Source organism: Acanthaster planci, linkage group LG03 (assembly GCF_054643075.1).
Source record: "Acanthaster planci isolate LZ-2023a linkage group LG03, COTS_SCS, whole genome shotgun sequence".
In the NCBI taxonomy this organism is placed as follows: Eukaryota; Metazoa; Echinodermata; class Asteroidea; order Valvatida; family Acanthasteridae; genus Acanthaster; species Acanthaster planci.
In genome coordinates this window covers 7,984,232-8,000,928 of record NC_141779.1, presented here as the reverse complement: position 1 = coordinate 8,000,928, position 16,697 = coordinate 7,984,232, and the positions used below count along the sequence as shown (strand labels likewise).

Here is a 16,697-nt window from a genome sequence, read left to right as displayed (position 1 = left end):
TTTGACATGGCAAAATGGCCCTTAATCACAACATTGTCAGCCATTTGGTAAACATCGCCAGACTGATCCGGCAAGTCATCCTGCTGTAGATGTGGAAAAAAATTAGATCATCAACAAAAATACCACTGAAATGGTTGCTGGTGGTGCAAATTTGTAAATAACACTGGAGTTGGCTACCTTTCGGTCATAGGAAATGGCGAAAATCTTCGTTTTGGACGTTGATTTTGAGGGCAACACAGAGATCTTGAAAATTGACTACACCACAAACTGGTTGAATTTAGAGGCAATGGTAAGTTAGTCCGAGTAACCTGGACCCTACAAATCGCCCTTTAGACATTTGGACATGGTCGGGCGATTGTAGGGTCCAAGTATCTTTCATTGGATTTCCATTGCATTAATTTATTTCACTCAAAATAGCTCTTACCCCGAATCAAAATCCTTCGAATTCACCTCCAAAACAGTCCTTAAACTGTCTACAGAAAATACAGGTCTAATGCGTCCAGTTTCGGATTAGCTATGATGCAGCCTAGGCCTTAGTGAGGATCGGAGATTCCAATAATTATGGCAAGGTTTACTCACATTTGGGAAGAAAGAGAAATTTTTCCTTCAATCAGAAATGCCCTTGTCCTCAAGCTCGAAGTCGCATCCTGTTCAAAGAGAGATTAGAACTGTGTTAACTGTAAATTAACCTTTTTTTCTGGTAGCCAGGACCAGTAGCAGTACTTCAAAATTTCCACTAGTCGTGCTGAAAGTTTGGTGGTCTTACCAGAACTGCACACGCAGCTGCATTGAACAATTCTTGTTTAGGGCACAGGCCCCAACAATTTTTTTTTTATTTTGCCTGATCAGGCAGGCCATGTCATAACTTTGTTTGCCCAAGTTGGATCGACACTTGCCCAAGATTTATCGGAATCCACAATTATAATGGTGATTTAACTTAGGCCCACTGCAAGCACACAGTCTTTTATTAGGCCAAAAACTCACTGTGTTTCTAATTACATGCCTTTCCAAAATGGTGTCGGTAGGTCGGAATATTCTTTTGTTTTGGGGGCCAATTCTGTTTGTTGATTGAATGGCATCAATGGGGACAACAGCTTCCAATTTTATCTCAAAAAATGATGAACACCTGTCTTAATCCATGTAAAGATTTCTACAGCCAACAATTCACATGAATTATGGACAATTCACACAGTGCTACTCAGCCAATCACGACGTCAAACTGTCCAACAATGTCCGTGGATCGCGTAGTAAGCATGCATGATGCATCCAGACAAGCGGGAAATAAACCTTGTGCCACGAGCAGAACAACATCAAATTAAATGCAGAAAATACAACCATAAACCAAGAGACCAAATTCTGTGAATTTACTTGCAAAAATCCTTTTGCAGTATCGATGTCTTTTCGACCTACAGCCTTAGGATTGCATCTGTGATGTGTACGGCCGAGGTAGAGTGTACATGTACAGTACATTCAGTAAATGTACAGACAGACTGGTTCCGGTTGCTACATTATCATCACACATTCGTTTGCATGGGCCTGGCGCAGCGGGAACCAGAGCAGCTTCGTTTAACGCATTGAGCTTAGTGCATGTGTTTTCACCACTGCAACAGCAAAACGTGAATGGGAATGGCAACAGGTTTTTTTTTTTCAAAAATTGCAAATGTACATTGTAAGTTGGACAACATATAAAAACAAGTATTTTAACATGAGAAAAGGTTATTGAAAGTTGTTTTGTGAAGACAGAAAAGACATCAACTGGTCCACTGGACCACCGTTAATTTCGACCCCTGCCCTGGAGACAACACAGCGCACCCGGCCTAGCAAACCATTCACAAAAAGCATGCCATGTTGGCAAATGCATGTTGACCACTTCTTCCTGAGCACCACAATGTCCAGAGTACAGTTTCGGTGTGATCACATCTACCGGACATTGCGGCACTCAGGAATCATTCGTTGGCACGTTTGTGTGTGCCGACACGGCATACCTTTTGTGAATGGTCCACTAGGCTGGCGTGATGTTTGATGTCGTCTCCAGGACATTAACACAGTTCAAATCGCTTTTTGAACAAGATGGCGACTTTGAGCTCAGCATTTTCGATTTGAAGGGGAATTTTCTTCCCAGATGTGAGTACACCTTACCATCATTATTGGAATCTCTGATTCTCCCGTAATCCAAAGCCGAGCTGTCAACAAGTGTCAACACACACAAGTAGCGTCGTCAAAGTGCCAACAACTTGAAAATATCCTCTAAAGATTTCAAAATGGTTGCATCATATTTTGCAGACTCTAGCATGTCCCACTGTATAAGAGAAACAGCGAATGTTTTTCCAGATTCATGCAGGTTCAAAGGAAAATTGTACACAATGTATGGGGGCCGCCATCTTTCTTTTCTCTGCCGTCCACGTGAAAACAAGATAGCAGCCAGTTGGGCTACACGAGCAGAATGACTTCGTCGCTCAAATTTCCACAGTCGAAAATCATTTTAGATAAATGTGATATGGTATATGATAATTAGAAGCCTAATTGATATCATAAATATAAATTGCTTGCATCAATATGCTTGAATAACTTGTTGATGCTCACTGACGCTCATTGATGCTAAATAGCTTTTTTGGTAATTCCAGAAATTAGGGGTTCAAAAGTGTGACATTTTCGTGTCCCTGTTACATCTTACCTTTGTTATTTGAAATGGAAATATCACTGGAATTGATTTCAAACTTTTATTATTTGTTTGACAAGTAATTTGCATTAATTCATCACTCTTGGAAATTACAAAATCTATTGTGAACTTACAAAATCACATGTCAGATGTGACAGGGACACGAAAAAAATGGACCCCAAATTTCTGGAGTTACCCATATATTGATCTCATAAAATGTCTCATAAAACATTGGAATCAGTGGTCTTAGTGGAATGTCCCTGGACCTTGTTAACATCAAAACATTAGTAAATGAAATGAAATAAAATTTCAAACAGAAGGAATGGATGTTTGAGTCAATCCTAGAAAGTGCAGGAAATGCAGACACTATGTAGACGTACAAGGTCCACCATCTACACACGATTTTCTGCTCTCTGAAAAACAGTTTTAGAAGAATTTCAGCATTTGGCTTGTAGGCCTACATATGCATAAATAACAATAAAAATGCATGTACATGCTAGAAACCATTGCAGATGTACAAGTCCTTGAAGTAGCTGTGGTGCATATGAACACATCTGTCCTACATACACCTGGCACTTTCAAGCTATTCTCATGTTGTGCAGTTGATTATGTGTAACATTTTTTCGAAGGTTGATTAAAAAATCCTATCACTTTCAAAAGCTTAATTACATGGAATTTATAATGGGATGCAAACTCATCAAAAATAACCATATTTAGAAATATAGGAAAGGTGTGAAAACGGCAGTTTAGTAAACATTCTGTTAGATAATATAAAAATGTAAAAATTGAAATGATGAAATTATAAGAATTTCACTTGGACAATTCTTTTTTTTCTCCCTTTCAACACATTTGTGCTTGATGCAACAGATATTGTTTTAATAAATGTACATGTATGTTTGGTCCTGAGAGAGACTGAGGGTCAATACTGCAACTCTTTAGTCCTTTTGTCAAACAAGATATTTCTCAGAGATTTGTAATAATTCTATTATTTCTTTTTGTTCCCTACCAAACAGCTGAAATGCTATCTGAACGTGGGTGAACTTGATATTCGTTACGTGGATGATGAAAATGATGAGGTTAGTGTTTGCTTCCTGCTTGGCTTGGCTTTGTTGCAGTTCGGATGAATAAGTATGGGTGTTTCTGCCAGACAGTGATTAATTTGCATGGCAGCATTTGTCCATTGATACATGTAGAGACTGGTAACACCATCCATGACGACGTACTTTCATTTGTGGGAAGGAATTTGAAGGAAATTGAAGTGGGAACTAGACAAGACAGTCCAGTATAACATCTAGATGGCCATACCAGAGTGTATGCGCATAGACTCTGGGTCCAATGTGGCAAAGCCCCTAACGTAGCTCATCCCCTATCATTGTGTACTTTGATGTTTTGTTTCTCGTGCCTTGGTAATATTGAGCAATATTGTTACCTCATATTTCCCAGTGAGTGAAGTGTCGTCAAGCTCTTAACATTCATGCTCATAAATCTTTGAGTTCATGTACCCACTACAAAGTTGCAGTGAAATTCTTTTATTGCTAAATTTTCTGAGGACTACTGTAAAAAGTGACAGAAAGTGAAATTGCTGTTGTAAAATTGCAGTAGCAAGTCTTTAATCATTTGTCGGCATCAGTTTATTCATAAAGCAAGTACAGCGGTTTAAGTTGGGAATGCATTCATGTCTGCTTGAGTTTCTTTGTGTTCAAGTTAATCTCATGTACATTATCAGTCTTTACCCTGGATTTTCTGTGTTAAAAAAACACAACAAAGCAAGACCATGTCATGCTAATTTCAAACAATAGATAAATTTGCTGGACTTGTTCAAGCTTACAATGTATAAGTCCAAATTTTATTATTATTTTGAAAATATAGATTTTGAACACATTTACCGTCAAAATCAATACCATTTAGAATCTTTGTCATTGGACAGAATGGCCAACAATGGAACAGATTCCTGATCTAAATTTGGATCTTTTGATATGGTAATATCCATCCATCTCTGGTTGAAATCAACCATAGCCTATTTGGTCTTTGTCTTGGAATTCCCATAGTTCTTGTGTTTAGTGTTTTAAATGATACAATGTGTCTTTGTTCTTCTCCCTAGGTGTGCCTCAGCTGTGAAGGTGAGTCCTTTTTTTCAGTCAGAACGTATTTTCATGTTGGAATATATTTTCTAAATTGTTTTGTTTGGCTGTGAATTCAGGGAAATTTACTATACAGGATATGCAGTACACATGTACTGATGTGTGTTCAGAAAACATACACAGATTCCCCGGTAGCTGGATATTTTTCATGGGATGTAACGACCTTTGACATTTTTCCCTTGGCAGAATGTACATGTATGTACATGTGCATGCTTTGTAACTAACTGAGATACATGTATTTTTGATTTTTTACTTAGGCATTTTATGTTGTAAATATATCATGTAGATGTACATGAATGCTATAATGTCAGCATCATGTATGCACTTTTTGGGGGTTTTATGCAACAGAAGTTAGTTTCATCAACTGCCAACTTTAACTCTCTGTATAAACAAAGATTGCATCATCTGTACAGGTGTCTTTGTCCATTGTGCATTATTTGACCTCTAGATTTTTCTATAACTTAGAAGGCACAAAGAGGCCTGCTTGGGATGAATTCTCTTTGTTCGTGAAGTCCGTGCAGTCTCAATGGCTTATAATCAGAGCGTACATGCATAACTGCGCACACAGTAGAGACAGTGCTTAATAAAACATGTGGGTAGGCCTTCACTGTGTTCAGGGGACAAGTTTTTGGGGAGGCAGATTTGTCTGCAGAGCATTTTGGGTTTCCACAACATCTACAATCTACATGTATATTTCGACATGTGTATATTACCCCCACAACCATTAAACAAGTTTGTGTGTGTTTTATTTTGTCTACATGATTTAACAATGAAAGAATCTTGCCAACAAGCGCAAATTACATTTATAACTTACCTTCATTTTTGGATTTACAGTTGTGCCCACTTTGTAAACGTATTTATGATAATGTGCTGGTATCATTACGTTGTTGATTGCGCATCTTCAATCTTGGTCATTGGTTTTCATTTTAGCTTTTGTCTTACGGCATTGCAGAAGGTACATGAAATTTGTCTTTCTGTAGTGTTTTACATGCAAACGTTCATGTATGTACAGTATCCATTTTGTAATGATTTACCCCATAATAATATGGAGCATACAGTTTGTACATGTATGTGTGCTGGGAGATTGTGACATGTGGTTACATGTACAGTGTATTGCAGGCATGTACTAGTACATGTTGACACAGGTACATGAGTATGAAATAGTGCCCTTTAAACAATGCAGACTGGTTGTGAAGTGGTAAAATGTGAACTGAAGTATAATACATGTACTTGATACGTCATAAACACTGGTCTTGTAACTGTTTACAAGAACTGGACATTGATCTTGAGAAAACTGGGACTGTAAACATGAACTTTTCCCAGGTACATGTTTGTTGAATTGTGGGAAAAATATGTTAACACCAGGTTTTGATAATTTTCGGGGAAAATCTATGGACACACCAGCATCTGTGAATTGCAAATTAGACAACAAAACAACAGGAAAAAACAAGACAAAACCTCAAGGTTAAGAAAATATTTAGAATAAAAGTTCTTACCTGTATGTAAACTTTTCATGTTTTAGGGATTTAGACATTAGTTTTTAATACTTTAAAGCTTTACATTCTCGGTAGAAATTTGTATACTACTTTGAAAAGTGACTTTATTGTGCCAAAGTTTAAAAACTCAGGGCTGTTAGCAGGTGGATTACATTCGTAAACTACTTAGCTTTGGACCAATGAAAAAAAAGACTGGTTCGGTATTTAAGAATGAATTCATTCTCTTTGTAAAGCAGTTTATGGAAATTAAGTAGATTATGACTGAACAGGTGTTATTCTGTTCAGGCACTGTGCAAAATTCACAGTGGGTCATTTGAATTCACTGATCAGTAGGAGCAACTTATGTACATGTCTGTACACGCATTGTGTACATTGATACACATGTGTAGTGACTCATTGTTTCCAGGTTAGGTAAGTTTGTTGCAGGGTTTAGAGATCTGGGTTGTTGGAAACTCATTTTTGCATTACAATTTGCAGTACAGGTTTGGATTGTTTAACATTAGGTGCTTTTTAAAGCTCAATATACTTAAAGAGATTGCACATACTGTATAATCTGTGAAATGCTCCTTCAGCTGGGTGCATGACTGCCATGTTGAAATTATACATGATAGATTTCAATTTGAAAACTTTTTCTGAACATTGTTCTGTTATTTTTTTAGATAATTAACCAGGAATGGTCAGTTTCCAAAACTTTATTTAGTGTACAATTCATTCAATGTTTTAAATGAGAAAAATTGTACAATGGAGGCTTGTTTCGAGCAGATTCAAATGAAAAGCGTCAAACATCTTACAATGATTCAAAAATTAAATTATTCATTACAAAATTTAAAAGGAATAGAAATTTTCAACAGGGCAAGAAGTATTGTTTGTTGCTTAAATCTTGCTAAGTTGTGGCTGGAGATACGGTGCTCAACTGGAAATGAGAAGCTTTTATGGGGATTATAATGAACAATTGTGTGTGTTATTGCAACTGACTTTGTAAGGTTTGTTCATCAACAGTCTGCCAGTCGGTACGATCAAATAATCAGATATTTTATCAAATTGAAGGTTGAAGATTCAAAGACTGAATTATTCGAATTGACTCTGCTCTAAATATAGCCCATAATGCACCACTGTGTACACCATGTATTCACCATCAGTCTAATGATTATGAGTCACCAACATATTGCTAACCATTGTGCAACTAGTTTGGGGTATTAACATGTTTGCAGACAGTGCACGTGTATGGCACGTACATGTATCTCACTAGAGCCAATCATATTGGCTGTAGTGAGTGGCTCTAATCGTAACAAAGTCAAAATTCCACTGGGCATTTGGGGTTATTTTTGGCTGTGGGGTCCTTTTCACTCCCTTGATGTGCATCTTGCACATCAAGGGAATTGAGTTCCGTACTGTACATGTATACATGTATATATTTTCACATGTAATTGTACATGTACATGTACCAGAGTTCATCCTGTGCAGTGTACCAGCTACCAGAAATGGTGTACCTGTCTCACTTTTCAACAGGATGATACACGCTGAGGTCACACTTTTCAATTTGTGATACATGTACAATGTAGCTGTTGCTGGGTTCATGTACATGCATGCATTTATACAAGTTCACTTACAATGTATGCAACCATTGGACTTGCTTTTTTAATGGTGTTTACTATTTTTGAGTTTCTAAGCAGCTTTTTTTCTCCACTCCTTTTTCTATTTTGTAGTGGAAATGTTTGGCTCATTATATTTTGCCGCCAATTTCACGAAACGTGGCTTCTCTTTGAACTATGCATAAGCCTTGCACTACAAATTTATGCCAAAGCTGAGCAGTGTACTTTCGTTTGATTTCACGAAAAGTTGCGTAGCTGCACCACGTTTAAATAATGTTAAGTTTCTCGGATGAGGACGGAAATGGCTTTTACGACGGCTGTTCTTTTCCAGTGTAACATCAGTCATCAAACAGTCCTTGAATCACCTCCACCCGTCATCTTGAAAAAGTTTTCAGGTTTTCCTTGTCTGAACCGGACAGAAAATCTTGTATTTTTTCTCACAGCCAAACGACTGTCTCTTTACTGTCTACAACAAAATTGTACATTTCTTGTATAAGCCTTAAGTTCAGCAATGATGAGGCTTACCCGAACACAGTAAGCTAGTCAAATCATTAATTTTTGCTTCTTATGGCGCAACATGTGCCACCGTAAATGACGGCGTAAGTTATGCCATAATTTGTTGCGTAAGTTGTGGACTTCCGCAACCCATACCTTTCGTGAAATCGCTCTTAATTTGTTGCACAACTTATGCAGTAAAATGTGGCGAAAGTGAAACTACGCTATTGTGTAAAGTTTCGTGAAATCGGCTGCTAGTAATTGAAATACTGAGTTTGTGGTCAAAGTTCACGCAGTTTACAGCATAACAAAGTAGCTTTTTGGATTGAGGAAATCCTGCACTGTTTCATATTTCTTTTTTAATGACACATGTAAATACACATTCATGAAGTATTTACACACACATTAGAACCAATCACATCAATGGTTTTCACTTGCCTGGTATTAATAAGCTCAATTGGTTTTGAAGAATGCAATTTATAGACAGCTATAATGAAAGTGAACAAAAACATTGGACAGGTTTTGAGAGGGAACAAATGAGAAAAAATTAAACAAACTTAAAAAACACAGATCTGTGAAAAAGGGATATAGCAGTGAACAGTTTTTCATCTGTTTGATGATTGTTTTTATTCTACTTGCAGGGGAATTGACTGAGGCAAAGAAAATTGCCCAGAAACAGCAGGATGTGCTCTGTCTGAAGATAGCCTGCAAACCCGCGGCTTCGACAACATCAAAGCCAGCAGAAAAAAGTAGTTCCAGCAATTGTGCCGAGCCTGTGGAAACATCAGCTCCAGAGCCACAGGTGCAGTGTTGATACACAGATTTTGGCTTCAGTCATTTTTCTCTTCATTCACAGTCAAAGATGCATGCACTCACTGCCTGTTGTAGGGTCTGTCCATGTATCCATATAAGTCGATGAATTGTGACCCACCATCCCAAAACCAGGCTGAAGTAGGTAACTTCATAACTCTAAAATAGTGGAACTTCCACTGTTCAGATGTTGGTGGCAGTTTACAACTATCACTACCCGTAAGAAGCTCACTGCAGACAGAATTTCAATTTAACATGGATCACTTTAAAATATAAAAAAAGCTAAAGGAGGGAATTGTCCAACATGACAAATACCGACTTCAGCCTGGTTTTGGGATGGTGGGTCACAGTTGATACCACTTTAAATTGATATTATTGATCATGTTAGGTTAGCAGCAGAATAAATCTTCAGTTTGAATAAATGTAATTGTTACATTAATTTTGCAACGTAGGGGCACGCTGTGTTTGGGTTTGGAAATCAAAACACTGCAAAATCACGAGCGCTAATGTCTGATCCATGTGCTGACAGTCTGCTGGATTTCACAGCCTCCTCTGCCTAGCTAGACCATTGAAAATATCATTTTCATGATTCTGCATACCAGTCTTTCCTGAAGGGGTTTTGTCATTAATGGATGTATAACAAACAAGTCAAACTGTGTGTAACAATTCTGTATTTCTTCTTGTACTGCATCATATGCACGAACATGTGCTGCTGGCCCTGCTGCATGAACCATAAACTGCATCTGGGCCAGTGACAGTGATTAGTCTAATTCAAAGCCAAGTGTCCATTGCGCTCACATGATTACCACAAAGAGCCAGGGATTGGATTGTTAGTGTTCAGGCTACAATAGACTGTATTTGCGGCATCCTCAATTTAGTGGTACTCCTTGAATGTTCAGTATAAATTTGAAACCCTTAATGGATGGTACCAGGTGAATTTGGGGGTCGGAATGAAATCATTGAATATAGTCTGGTTCTTTGAATTTAACGTTTTCAAAGAAAACTACACTACATTAGGTAATATGACTGAAATTGGGTCCCCGCTAATAGGGCCAATTGGTTGAGCAGTAGCAATCAGAAGACTTGTCAGATAGCGGTGTTGGCATACTTTGTGATTTGTGAACTGTATCCCAGTATGAAAGGACAAAGTGCAATGGGGAGTATTGACTCATCAAAAAGCTTTGCAGTCTGTTTACATTTGTCTATGATTGTTTTTATTAGTTGAACAGAACAGAGGTTCGGCACAGGCATTTTGAGTTATTTATAATATTCTATTATCTTGAAGTTTATGAAGTGTGACTCCTGGGAAAACAGCTTTGAGTTATCTGATTTTGAGTCACAGAGAACAGCCTGAATAGCTAGTGACTAGCTTGTGTAAGGACAGTGAAATGCCCCTTTTGCTCAAAGGCTGAGACCCAGGTGTGAATGTGCTGCAGGCTGTAAAGTGTTTATGGGTCTAATTTATTGTGTGGAAGGGAAAACCTAATAACAATGAAGAGTGACAAGGCCACAAACCCTAGTCTCCTCTCAAGGCTAAGATTAAGCAAGTTTTCGACATAAACAAAGTTAAGACTTTCACATTAGTGTTATATTTTGAAGTTTCTCCTAAAGTTAATGTTTTTCTCTAATTTTGAGAGTTTAAGCTTCCCAGAACTTTTTCTTCTCAAAATAACGTCCTAATGTTTTGAGAATTTTAGTCACGGGAAGGACGCATTTAAGAGCATGCATTTGATTGCAGTATTGTTGTAAATTTTGTTTGATGGTTGTCAGTTGAAAATGCGTGATTTCAAATGATTTCTTGAATTGGGTGTCTGGATTAGTAAGCCCTAATACCTTAATTATTTGCAAGATTTCTGTGACTTCTTGGTTTGTGCATCTAGGCATCACTCTTTAAGACGAACCCTAGAGTCCCTGTGCAGTGCTCCACTCTACGAGGCACTTGTGACCTCAGCAGCGACAGCAGCAAGAAAGGTTCTTACTACGCAGACCTGGTCAGCACTTCTGGCCAGATGCAAGCAGCCAAGAAACTCCAGCAACAGGCAGTCAATGCCTGTCAGCCATCACCTGAGAGAAACGAGGCACTCACCATGCTCATGCCAGCAATACCCCTGAGCGGAGAGTCGCAGCCTGGACAGACGGTTGGCAGCGAGACGCCTGCAGCAGCATTGGCCTCTGATACAGCAGTCCCAGAAGAAGTGAGTCGGGAAACACAGAGAAGCACACAGCTACTTCCCCACCATTGCAGGATCTTAGAATATGTGCATGTTTCCACCTGGGATTGAATTTTTACCAATTTGATAGAGCCCACTGATTTCTCAGACCCCAGGGTAGTCCTTGCTTTCAGAACCTTATGTTATATGTGTATGTCTTCAACTTCCAAAATTGGTAAAAATGTCACATTTTCTGGCAGCCTCCTCTACAAAATGACTTCTCAATCTTCCATAGTGTAAAAAGAAAATTTCCCATGACTGTAGAGATAATTATGGACTGACAAACACCTCAGACTTTTTAAAAAAAGGGGGTTATACTAATGAACAAAGAAATTGACTGGAGCGGGATTTGAACCTGCAACCTCCAGAGTACTGTACGATGGGAAGAGCCACTAATGTAGGGATGGATAGCTCAGTTGGTAGGGTACCGGTATGGTATTCCAGAGGTCGCAGGTTCAAATCCTGCTCCAGTCAATTTCTCTGTTCATCTGTATAAATATATGTAAGCACCCAGTCAGTTTCCCTATATAGTTTGTTTCATAAAAAATAGACTGACAGAAAAATGTAGAAGTGTCCTAAATGTAAGGATTGCCAACCATAGGTCTAAGTTCAGACCAAGCTGATTAAAAACCAACCTTAAATTACTCATTGATGTTTGCCTCATGAATAATTCACAAAATATATCCTTGGTACCAAGCAATACAGGGATTGCACTTTAAGTTTTTCAATGGTTCCTTGCAGTGTTAAAAGAATAGTTGCCCAGTACCAGCTGCGAGGGGGGTCTGTTAACCAGGGGTTGACAAATTGTTGCCAACTCAACCATAGTCCTTGATATTGACCCTAATCCTGTTATCATTAAACATCATTCCACTTCTGGTTTGACACACATGCACATAACCGCAAACAAAATTGTAAGATTTCGGGCCTGATTTCTCATCATGTTTCTTAATTGTAGCTTAGTGGTGAGGGAATTAAAGTCATGACTGTCATGTGTCGCAGTATAGTGAGATGTCAGTGTACCATTCATTGCACTGGTATGGTGTAGCACTGCAGATATAGACATGCAAGGTACTTCAGTGAAAAAGGGTCCTTTATACTGAATCCTTCTACAACCTGAGTGTTTTTCAAACCTTACTGCAGCATGGTGCACTAGTGTGTGGACTTTGTGAACGAGTTTGATTGTCGAGAAAGGAAGAAGGCAAAAAGACAAAATACGCACATGAAATCTCATGAATACTTGTGAATAATCTTATTGTCAGCATTTGTCACAGAGTTGAATATATATTTACTTGGGAGATATTTGATATTGATACATGTACTGGTATGTTGGATCTGCTGCTAAAGACTTATTTTCTCCAGTGCCCGCATTTGCACTCTGGATTTTCCCATTTCATTTCCGTGGCTGGTTTTGGAGTTGAAGAAGCAAGTTTATTTTTAACATGACACCCCCGTTGCTCTTCCTCCGAAGTAAACTGAAGCATGTATGTTTGCATGCTCAAGGGATAGATGGCATTGTTGAAGTTGACTCACCAGAAAAGGACTTTTTATTGTACTTGGGCTTTGCAGCAAAGTGCTTGACCAAAGTTTAGCGCTCGTTATTGCAATGTGTTTGTTGTTCATTTGTCAAATATAATTTCTACCTAGTAATTTCTCAATCTGCAGCTTGTTGAGCGTGTCGTGCGTAGTGTCCTGAATGGATTGGATAGCACAGTACTTGAAGCTTTGTACAAGCCCTCCAAACGCCCTCCAAAAGTTCAAGATCACAGTGATGGAAGTCCAGCCAAGAGTGAGTCACTCCTCTGATGTTTCGGTTTTTACCATGTGCACGCAGTTCGGCTGTTTTTCTCCCTTTAAAGTGTCTTTAATGTTTGAAGAAAAAGATGCCAATTCCACAGCACTTGTGTCATTATGAAGCATCGTACAACTTGAAACGTTGCAACTTTCATTTGTCTTGCCTTTTGCAGAGGTGTTCTGTCATCTGGGTGTCATCTGTGACAACTGCAACAAAACTATTGTCGGTGTGCGTTATAAGTGTGGGTAAGTGTTGACGCACTGTAGTGCATTTTGTTGCATTTAGAAGAGTTCTCATTATGTTGTAATTAATGGGCTACATGGAGAAAAGCATCTTTTTCTTTTCTGATTGTTGGACGCAGGCATTGCACTGACTATGATCTGTGTGAAGCCTGTGAGGCCATTGAGGATGTCCATGAATCTAGCCACGTGTTCCTCAAACTTCGCCAGCCAGCCCATAAGGGCTTGGGTCTAAAGCCTAGTGGTAAAATGGCTCCCCTACTGAAGCGGCCAATCTACAGCGATGACAGCTCTGCTACTGTCAGCAACAGGTGGGTGTTGGTCTTATAAAACTGAATTATTTGGGGTTATGGATACTACCCCATGTGTTGTGGGTCGGAGGTATTATTGGAAGGTAATCAAAACAGAATGATGATTTCAGAAACAGATCTGTTGGCCTCTTACCATTAGTTTTGCCTATGTGCAGACTATTGGCCTCCAAAACAAAAGCAAGATGTAGCAATCAACTTTTGATAAACTGTCTAATACCATGAACAGTGATTCGCAAGAGTCATTTGAATAGTACCTATTCGATATTCCTTACTGCAACTTCATTTTGTCAACACTCCAGGGTGCATAACACACCGTGCGCTGCAGCCAAGTTCACTTGAAACACATGGTCTATCTCCGCAGATTTGTTGGACATTGTGTGTGTATAAAACAAATGGGCGGTTAGCTTGTTCCCAATGTTAGCCTGAGGTGTGAGTCAAGGCACCCTTGACATTTTGACCTGATAAGTTTGCCTGTGTACACAGATAGCCAGCTTGTGTTTACATGCCCTCTGACACATAATGGTTCAAAAAGTGTCAGCTTTGAATGTAGTTGTCGTTCTTTGCATCAGTCTAAAACGCCTAGAAGAGAAGATGGCTCGCAAGCAAGCCAAGGCGGAGCTGAAACGCAAGTTCAAGGAGGAGAAGCGACGATATCGAGGAGAGGTGTGTCACATGATCTCGCCCAGCAAGCGCGAGCGTCTGGAGCGCATGGCTGAGCGGCAGGTGGAAGAGATCCTGCAAGCAGCCCACGTGGTAGGGAAAGCCAAGGCAGAAGAAGTGACAGTTACCCAAGCGGATGCGGTGCCAGATGTGGTGATGGTACCCCAGGGGGACACTGTGCCTGGCACAGAGCACAAGGGAGAGGAAAGTGCGACAGAGACGAGCAAGCTGCTCATGTAAGTCCAAACGCATGATAGGCTGGCATGTGTGGCTTAACCAGATACTAGAGAACTGGCTGTTGCCTTGAATATCGGGCTCTGTTTTATTTTCCAGGATTTTAAACAAGAAATTTCCTAATTTTGGGGGGGAAGATTTCAATGTTTTGAATTTTCCCTCTGTCCCTGTTTGAACCCAGTATTCTACCTTTGGACTTGAAATGCGAAAGATTAACACCTTTTCAAAATCAAAGCACCAACAGATGGCAAATAAAAGGGTATGACCAAACCTGCAAGTGTTATTTGGTTACTCTATGAATGAATGGATTGATGTATGGATGGTTTGGTTACGTTTACAGTTTGGTTTCTGTTTAATTGAAACCAGTTTGTGTGAATAAAGGCTTCCCTTCAGATGTCAAAAGAAAATGGCCAAACATCTCAAACATTCTCATGCAAAAAAAGAGGAAAGACCACAAAGGAAGTCTGAAGTTGAAAGGTGCTAGTGGATGGCATGAATTGTGAGACTTTGTAAAAGTAAGACAAATTCCTCAAGGCAAATGGCTCTCCTTAATTGTTGACTAAACTGTGTGAAAATTACAGGACCAAACAAACTGGCTATCAGATCCGTTGAATTCATAATTAAACGGAACAATTAAAATAGTAATTGAAAATTTGAAGCAAACAGTGTAACTCAATTTTTTTCTCAAAGCCGCCTGGTTTTTGGATACCTGCCGGTGCTGATATCCTATTCCTGATGTCTGGATTGAATCTGAGAATTTCTCTAAGTTTGTTTTTAAGTATTCAGGAAGCGTAAAAATCATCAGAGTCGTCTGTAATGAACCGCAGTCTTTGAGCAGTTGTTATTCCCCAATTATCAACGTTTTGCTCCAGGCGTTGGAAGATGGATGCAGTGTTTGTGCGTGATGGCAACCTGCCTGATGACACCCACTTGCAGCCTGACACCAAGTTTGTCAAGAGCTGGGTTATGAAGAACACCGGACCAGCTACCTGGAACAAGGACACCAAGGTAGGAGCTGGGGGCAGAAATAAGAGGTGGCGTGGGGATGCACTGTGTGTAGCGTATAGGTCCATGTGCACTTGACATGGGCTGTGCCGAGTGTGTGATCAATTTCATCAGAGTGTATGTACAGACGTGGCGTACATAGTGTGGACCTCTGTAGGGTATGATGGCACTGTGTGTCTTTGTGTGCTGACTGCCCATTTGAAACAGCTCCCAACTTCTCTTGTATTCGTCAGGCTTTCAGTCATAGGTGATAAGGGGTTTAGGGTTAAATATGCAAAATTTACTGTCAAATTCTTGTCTTTGTCAAAATCCTTCCAAATTTGATAATGGCCATCCAAATAGGTTGAAATGTTTGTTCAAATGGATGGGCAGATTCTGTCCGTCCCCCAAAAATGTGGCTTTAGGGGTTTTTTTTGTTCTTTTGTTTCAATTTGTTTTGGGCCTTTGTAAATTTGGATGCACAGCACCAGTTCCATTGGTTCCCCATTTCTGTAACATTGACCCTGCATTTCTCCTGATTGTCACTCTTTGAACTTTGCAGTTGAAGTACCTGTGGGGTAGCATGCCTACCACCACCCCCGATGCTGTGGATGTGCCACCAGTTGCCCCCGGGGAGGAGGGAGAGATCTGTCTGGAGTTTGTGGCCCCCTCCCTACCAGGGCAGTACCAGAGCCACTGGCGCCTGGCCCAGGACGGTGAGCACTTTGGTCATCGGGTCTGGTGCAACATCACTGTCGACCAACCAACCAGAGACGAAAAGGTACTCATGACTTGAGATCTTCATAATCTTTGTTTGTTCATTTGTAACGGAAAGTAATTTTCTAGTCATTTTATATGTCATGGTGTTCATAATTAAACTTGTGTTCTTCTTTAGGTTTAGCTATCTCCACGTGCTCTTGCTTTTGTGTGTTTTGATGCTGCTATAGATTGGGGGTAAAATGGTTTAGGCTCCCAACTGACCTTGTCTGCAGTACGAACAATAAACAGTATCAAAGAGAAAAGAAAATCTCTTTGATTTTGAGGTGAAAAACTGTGGCCAATGATGTCCAATGT

General features: G+C 39.6%; 1 protein-coding gene across 1 annotated transcript in view; it reads left to right on the top strand.

Annotated features, from left to right (window-relative positions):
* The first annotated feature begins 26 nt into the window (after positions 1–26).
* The window catches only part of nbr1 (NBR1 autophagy cargo receptor), a 26,638-nt gene continuing 9,967 nt past the window's right edge, over positions 27–16,697 (top strand). Inside the window, exons 1-11 of the mRNA XM_022242706.2 lie at positions 27–289; positions 3,673–3,735; positions 4,761–4,779; positions 9,025–9,185; positions 11,074–11,388; positions 13,066–13,189; positions 13,368–13,440; positions 13,557–13,745; positions 14,315–14,641; positions 15,512–15,647; positions 16,186–16,404. Coding sequence (XP_022098398.2) covers positions 194–289; positions 3,673–3,735; positions 4,761–4,779; positions 9,025–9,185; positions 11,074–11,388; positions 13,066–13,189; positions 13,368–13,440; positions 13,557–13,745; positions 14,315–14,641; positions 15,512–15,647; positions 16,186–16,404 — 1,722 coding nt within the window. The 5' untranslated portion in view covers positions 27–193. The remainder of the gene's footprint in view (positions 290–3,672; positions 3,736–4,760; positions 4,780–9,024; positions 9,186–11,073; positions 11,389–13,065; positions 13,190–13,367; positions 13,441–13,556; positions 13,746–14,314; positions 14,642–15,511; positions 15,648–16,185; positions 16,405–16,697) is intronic.